The 7,086-nt window shown below is 50.2% G+C and overlaps 1 protein-coding gene across 1 annotated transcript; it reads left to right on the top strand.

Moving 5' to 3' along the window:
- Positions 1-609: 609 nt before the first annotated feature.
- Positions 610-7,086, top strand: CXCL17 (C-X-C motif chemokine ligand 17). The gene is made up of 4 exons (XM_068993274.1): positions 610-841; positions 4,570-4,650; positions 5,591-5,689; positions 6,711-7,086. Exons 1-4 carry the CDS (start codon positions 763-765, stop codon positions 6,806-6,808), a joined length of 357 nt encoding a protein of 118 aa, XP_068849375.1. The 5' UTR covers positions 610-762; the 3' UTR covers positions 6,809-7,086.

Here is a 7,086-nt window from a genome sequence, read left to right as displayed (position 1 = left end):
GAGCAAGCTTCGGGAGTTAGTGATAGACCGGGAAGCCTGGCTTGCTGCAGTCCATGGGGTCGCAGAGAGTTGGATACGACTAAGCAACTGACCAACAACAAGCGCAGCCACCTGCCTGACCACCAACACGGAGGCCTGCTTTGACCCAGTGCTCCAGGGCAGTGTTTCGGCACGGGAGAAGAGCCTCTCCTCCATCCTTTCTGCTTCCCTCCTTACACAGCCACAGAATTGGAGGACGCTGTCCACAGTGGAGGACACGGCAACATCTGATACTGTGCTGAGGCTGGGAGTGGGGAAGACAGAGGGGAGACAGGCCGTGTCACCCTCTGCCAACCCTTAGCCTCACTTTTCCTGCCAGACACTGAGCTAGAAAACGTCACTCAAACGTATAAGGAAATTCAAACAAGCCAAAAGAAGAAATCATAGCACATTGCGGGGTGGGGAGGCGGGCGGGAGGGAGGGGACGAGTACAGCGGCCAGGTTACCAGTCACCCTCTCGTGTTCCTACAAAGGCTTCATTTGTTTGGCCAGTTTTGCCTCCCAGATTCCCATAAAACACATGGTCCAACCTGTTACCTAACAAGGCCAGTGCCACTCGGCCCTTCCCGCCCTCTAATGAGAATGCTGGCCTGGGAGTAAAGTGCAGATCCACCCCCCCACCCAAGCCACATTCCACGCACGGCCTGAGCCGCCAGGAGAAGTGGGGACCCTCTCGACTGGGAGCTGCTGAAGAGTGGACGCACAGCAGCACTGACGGGTGAAATGAAGGTTCTAATCTCTTTCCTCCTCCTGTTGCTGCCACTAATGCTGATGTCCGTGGTCTCCAGCAGCTCACACACAGGTAAAAAAAAAAAAAAATCCACTTTCTATGAAAGATAAAAAGGGGAGAGAAATGTGGCAAAACAGAAAAGAGCATGACCGCACACATGGTAAAATGTAGCCCCCGCAAGGCTACGGGGATTAGCGGTGAGTTAGCCTGTCTGGGTGGCTGTTTCTTCATTTGCAAAAAAAGGAATGAACTGAACGTAAACCCTAAAAGTGTCGTGAAGTTAAAGGAGCCCGTGTTTATGGAGTGTCTGCAAGGGTAGCTGGCGGGAGAGGACCTTACCTCTCCCCGAGTCCCTGTTCGGGGTTATTGAGTGTCCTGGGGGCTGAGCCTGGAGGCCATCCGGACAGGGCGTTGAAGGCAAGTGTGTGTCCAGTCAGTCAGTCAACCTCGATTATATTCTTCCTAGTACACCAGACATGCCCCAATAATTCTTAATGCTATTTCATGGTAAGGTGATAAACCAGAAAATCACATCACCAGGTAGTACCCGTGTTTGAAGCTGTGACCACACCGAGCTGTTGAGGCAATCCGAGAGCCGGTTGGAAAAGAATTTCCAGACACAGAGCATTACAGAAGGGAGTGAGCTTATTAAGAACAAAGAGCAGAGATAACGTGGGCCCTGCAACCACAGCGGGCCGGCAGCTCCTGACAGGCCAGGGAGAGTCGACAGTGTTCGTGGGTTAATAGCCAATTTTTATAGCCTCGAGACAAAGACAATTCCTGCTGGAAGGCTGGCGTTAGGGGACTGGTTGGGGCTTTATAGGGTGTTTACTGGAGTGGGCATCTTTGACTAATTTGGAGTCAAGAAGCCTGTTAGTGATGACCATGGGCTTTTGGCAACGGTTACGTGTGTGTGTGTCCCGTCACTTCAGCCACGTCCAACTCTTTGTGACCTATGGACTGTAGCCTGCCAGGTTCCTCTGTCCATGGGACTCTCCAGGCAACAGTTACAAAGGGGCTCAGTCAGCTTTGGAGGCGACCTTGGTTCTCAGCTCTGCTTCTGTGTTCTTGGTACAAGGCCTCACACCTGTGGCCTGGAGGGCAAGACTGCACACAGGCCCTGTTTGAACAGCTCACCTTTATGAAGCAGATCCTGGGTTAGAAGCTCCGAATCCACCCCACTGTTCCCTACAGCTGGAATGGCCCAGCCCTTAGCAGAACAACTGTGCAGAAGGGGCCCCCTCCCCACCTATGTTCCGACTCTAAGTGACCATCTCCCCAAGCGCTACTTTGAGGTGAAGCAGCTTTGTTACATACTCAGCATCGAGTGGGTCCTAAAATCAGGAGTCTACCCTCTTGCACCCATTTCCAGCATCTTCTCCCTTATAGAGTTCTCTGGAAGCCGCTGGGACTCATGGCCCAGTGGGGGAGGCCCTAGACCAGCATTCTGGGAGGGAAGCCTTTTCCACCACTGTGATGGGCCCCCAGGCTGGAGACCTCAGCCTGGACTCCAAGCTCCAGTCACAGCTGCCTTTCCCGGCCATCCCCCCCAACACCCCACGCTAACAAGGCCCCGTGTTCCTCTCAGCCGGAATCTCAGAACCTCGGCTGCTCCCCAGCTGCTCTTGTGTCTTCCCACCAGCTCGGTTCTGCTCGCACAGCCGCCCTGATGCGGCCCAGAGGCAGACATGAGCCCTCCCTCCCCTGCACAAGCTCGGCCCCGACTGGACTCTGCACGGTCCGCGTTCCACCTTGAGATGAGTGTCGGTGCGTCTCCTACCCCAACCCCTGCCCTTCTGCGCTGTAACCTCGCCACTGGCACAGCCTGGTGTCTTGTTTCCATGTCCCTCTCGTGACCCGGGAAAGTGTTCAGTAAATATATCTAAGTGGAAGAATAAATCCTCAGGTTTCTAAGTTCAAAATGTTCCCCTTAGGAGACGGGACACCTTGGTTTCATAGCAGCTCTGTTGACATTAGAGATTAATAATTCTTCTTGCAAGGGGGGCAGGGCACCCTGTTCTGTTCTTCGTAACCTGTTTAGCAACATCCAAGTGGCCTCTACCCTCTAGAAGCCAACAGCGGCCTCTTCCCGCCCCCACCCCATTAATACAGCCAAAAATATCTCCAGACGTGGCCAAACATCCCCTGGAGGGGAACTCACTCCCCAGGGGAGCCCCTGTTTTACCAATAATTCTCAAACATGGTGACACATTTAGACTCACCCAGACCTTTAGACTCAGACTTGAATTCAGGGGATCGACCGTGATCCAAATCTTGGCTCCATCACTCACTTTGTAACCCTGGGGTGTGTGTGTGTGTGTGTGTGTGTGCGTTCAGTCATGTCCGACTGTTTGTGACCCCATGGACTACAGCCCATCAGGTTCCTCTGTCCATGGGATTCTCCAGGCAAGAATACTGGAGTGGATTGCCATTTCCTTCCTTCTCCAGGGGATCTTCCCCACTCAGGGATCAAACCCACGTCTCCTGCGTGGCTGGTGGATTCTCTGACCACTGCACCACCTGGGAAGCCTCTTGGAACCCTGGACAAGAAGCTTAACTTTTTTAAGCTTCATTTTAGAATGAGTAAAATACCACTTAGCATGTAGAACTGTTGCGAAGAGTAAATGATGGATAATGTGAACCTAGTAAGTGTTCAATAAATCGAGTGAGTAAAATTTCATTCTCAAGTAGCTACAAAGGCACAAGGGCAATGAGATGGGGAAAGCTCACTGGGGCCACCGGGGGGTGCAACTACAGGCTCAATTCCCATTTCCCAGGCAAGGGTAGTTGCAATGTTGGACCAAGTCTGGTGAGCAGAAATAACACTACACAATCCTCCTGCCCAGAAATCTCCAAATAAAATTTGATCTTGCTTTATCTCTGAAAATAACCACATGCCTGCTTAATATGCTTTTCATGGGGAAGTGGGGAAAAATCAATAACTGAGAAGCAATGACAATGTTAAGAAATAAATTACTTACAATAACAGAGTAATTCCTTATAAGATGCCCTATTAATTGTAAAATTACTTATGATAAATAGCTCCCATGCCATTAGGTCATGTAGGTTCGAAGAGAGAATAATAGGCTAAGAGCCTTGGACCTAGGTTTCAGCTCCAGGTGACTCACCATTAACTCTGTGAACTTGGGCATTGCATCAGCTCTCTCTGGGCCTCAGTTTTCTCACCTCAAAATAAAAGAGATGGTGATTCACTTAATTCGTGCAGTGTTATAACAACAGCTGGGTAATGATATCAAGAAACACAAAACGGAAATAAGAGAGCATCAGTTAACAAGACAGACCTGAATACAGACAAAAGGAGAAATGGATTTGTTCCAGAGGGACAGAGGTAAATACCATCCTCTCATATTAATAGTTGACCTGGGACTATGGATTCAAATACAAGCAAACACAGAGGTCAGGTGAAGTTCCTGACTGGTTTGTGGAATAATCTGCTCTTTGCTCTTATTTCTTGAGTCAGGAGGGTTATAACGCATGCAGGGCAGGGACCTTAATGGGGAGGTTGTCAGGTCTTGATCAACACCCCGACCTTTTGCCCTCTCTTCTCTCCAGAAGCTGTACTTTCTCTGCCTACCTCCAGCTAAGCTTTTCTCTAGGCCAGATTTTACACTTCAGTTCCTCATCCATGGAAAATACTCCTCTCTTGAAGTACCCTAGACCCCTGAGCAAAAAGGAAGAGCAATGGAGCTGCGCTGACCCAGAGGCACAGTGATCAGGAACCAAGTCTCTTGGCGCCTTCCCTTTCCAGTGCCTGGAAGTGACCCGTTTCCTTCCTACAGGGGTTGCCAGAGGCCAGAGGGACCAACGCCAGGCTTCTGGGAGGTGGCTCCAAGAAGGAGGCCAAGAATGTGAGTGCCAAGGTCAGTAACGCAATATTGACGAGAGTGCACCATCGAGATCCCCACTTGCTCCCCTGAATCCCTCTGAGAGCAGAGCAGATACTACCTGAGCTGCCCTCGCCCCCTGCCCTCTCCCCCAGCCCGCCACTCATTTCTTCCTGAGTCTCATGTAAGAGCCAGACTCCTCCAGGGTCCAGGGGAGCTGGCGGAAGGTCTGGCTGCCCCCCTCTCCCTTACTCCTTTCCCCGACAACCCAGGGCTGCCTTCCAAGAGGTTCCTGGACCCCATCCTCAGCCTAATTTTACTCACAGGCAAGACTGAAACAGAGAGGAAAAATGGCTTAGTTGAAGTAAAGCAGCCACTGAAAGGCAGTCACCCCTTATCCCTCATTTTTTAAAATTTATGTTTAATTGGAGGATCATTGCTTTACAATATTGTGTTGGTTTCCGCCGCACAACAACGTGTATCAGGCCTATGGATACATATGTCCCCTCCCTCTCGAACCTCCCTCCCACTCATTGCTCATTTTTTTTGTCTCCTTAATGACACTCTGATGCTTCCTCCAAACCTGCCACCAAGTTCTTGCCCTTGAAAGTGAAACACACTCAGTCGTGTCTGGCTCTTTGCGACTCCATGGACTGTACAGTCCAGAGAATTCCCCAGGCCAGAATACTGGAGTGGGTAGCCTTTCCCTTCTTCAGCGGATCTTCCCAACCCAGGAATTGAACCAGGGTCTCCTGCATTGCAGGTGGATTCTTTACCAACTGAGCTGTCAGGGAAGCCCATTCTTGTCCATACAGGTCAGCAAAACAACTCAGAGACCCTGGTGGTCATATGACTGTTCTGGGTTGACCCTTTCCCACTGCAGTACGAAAAACAACTGGGGGGCAAGGAAGATGGCAAGTCAAGTCCTGGCCCTCAAACATATGATCCTTCCTAAGCAGCAACCCCCTTATTTCAGATTGGTTCCTGAGAGGCCCTAGAACACCCATCACAGCTCCCAAGCTGACAAAGAAGCCATGTCCCTGTGATCGTTTCAAGGGCAGGATGAAGAAAACCAGTAAGTTGTCAAAGAATGACCCTCCTTAAACCAGAGGTGCTCTGTGGAATCAACTAGGGATGAGAATGAAAGTATCAGTCACTAAGTCATGTCTGACTCTTCTCGGCCCCACAGACTGTAGCCCTCTAGGCTTCTCTGTCCTTGCGACTTGCCAGGCAAGAATCCTGGAGTGGGTTGTCATATCCTTCTCCAGGGGTTCTTCTTGACCCAGGGATCAAACCTGGGTCTCCTGTATTGCAGGTGGATTCTTTACCATCTGAGCCAGCAGGGAAGCCCCAGCTAGGGATGAAGCAGGGCTTCAGAGACAACAGAAATGAGACGAAGGTCAGGATTAGCATCTCAGCTCATCCCACTCAAGGTCAACGTGTGGGGAAACAGGAAGAGCAGGAAAAGCAAAACACAATTCCCCTAATACTCGAGACGGCTCGCCAAAGCCTCCGATGATAGAATGCCATTGCTTATCAAAGTGGAGGGAGATGGGGCTGTTGGCGGGCTGGTCACCGGTCTCTGATGATGACGCCGGTGTCGGTGTCAAACAATGAGATTCCTCCCTAGTCTAGGTATAATTAAATGTCATATAAAAAGTATACCAGCAAGTGTTAAACTGATGGCTAGTGTGGCACTATTATGATATTACTTGATCAAGAATGGGATGATCCCTGGAGAATGAAATGGCAACTGACTCCAGCATTCTTGCCTGGGAAATCCCACAGATAGAGGAGTCTGGCGGGCTATGGGGTGGCAAAGAGACGCCACTTAGCAACTAAACAACAACAACAATTAGTTTATATACAAAAGGTATGGAAAACTATGCCGCAAACTAGTAACAACAGTTTGCTCACCAGAATCAGCAGTGGAAGCAGGGGTTGGGGCATCCTTTATCTCCTTACTGTAGGTATTTTTTCATTTCAATTTTCCCCCACGGGATGAGTCTCACTTGTAACATTTTAAAAGCTCTCATAAAAAATTAAATTCTAAGAATGTTTTTAACTGCAGTGTCTCCCTTTCCTCTTCACCCTAGGACACCGAAGACATCACAGGAAGTCAGACAAGCACTCCAGAGCCTGCCAGCAGTTTCTCACACGATGTCTGCTAGAAAGCTTTGTTCTGCCCTTATAGGTGCTCTGAGACCCCACCCTCCCGATGAAACATTCTCAGTCAACAAAGCCGTGAGCGCACCTAGAAGACGCTCCTTTCCCATCTCGCGTTCCCCCATTCCTGTCCCCACTCCCTAAACCATCCCCAAAGCATTTCCCCTGAGATGATTGCCCCCTCCAGTGCCTTCTTCACTTGTCAGTCTTTTCCTGGGGCTGCCCCTTCACACAGCCTTAAGCTTACTTACCTGAAAGAAACCAAGAATCTCTGAGTACCTAGCTGGTCCTCCCCGACTGTAAACA

This window comes from Capricornis sumatraensis, chromosome 20, assembly GCF_032405125.1.
Source record: "Capricornis sumatraensis isolate serow.1 chromosome 20, serow.2, whole genome shotgun sequence".
NCBI lineage: Eukaryota > Metazoa > Chordata > Mammalia > Artiodactyla > Bovidae > Capricornis > Capricornis sumatraensis.
This window is presented reverse-complemented; position numbering and strand designations above follow the sequence as displayed.

Coding starts and splice junctions, on each gene's coding strand:
- CXCL17 (XM_068993274.1), top strand. CDS start 763: ATGAAGGTTCTAATCTCTTTCCTCCTCCTGTTGCTGCCACTAATGCTG. Junction 842..4,569: donor CTCCAGCAGCTCACACACAG/GTAAAAAAAAAA, acceptor TCCTTCCTACAG/GGGTTGCCAGAGGCCAGAGG. Junction 5,690..6,710: donor GGGCAGGATGAAGAAAACCA/GTAAGTTGTCAA, acceptor TCTTCACCCTAG/GACACCGAAGACATCACAGG.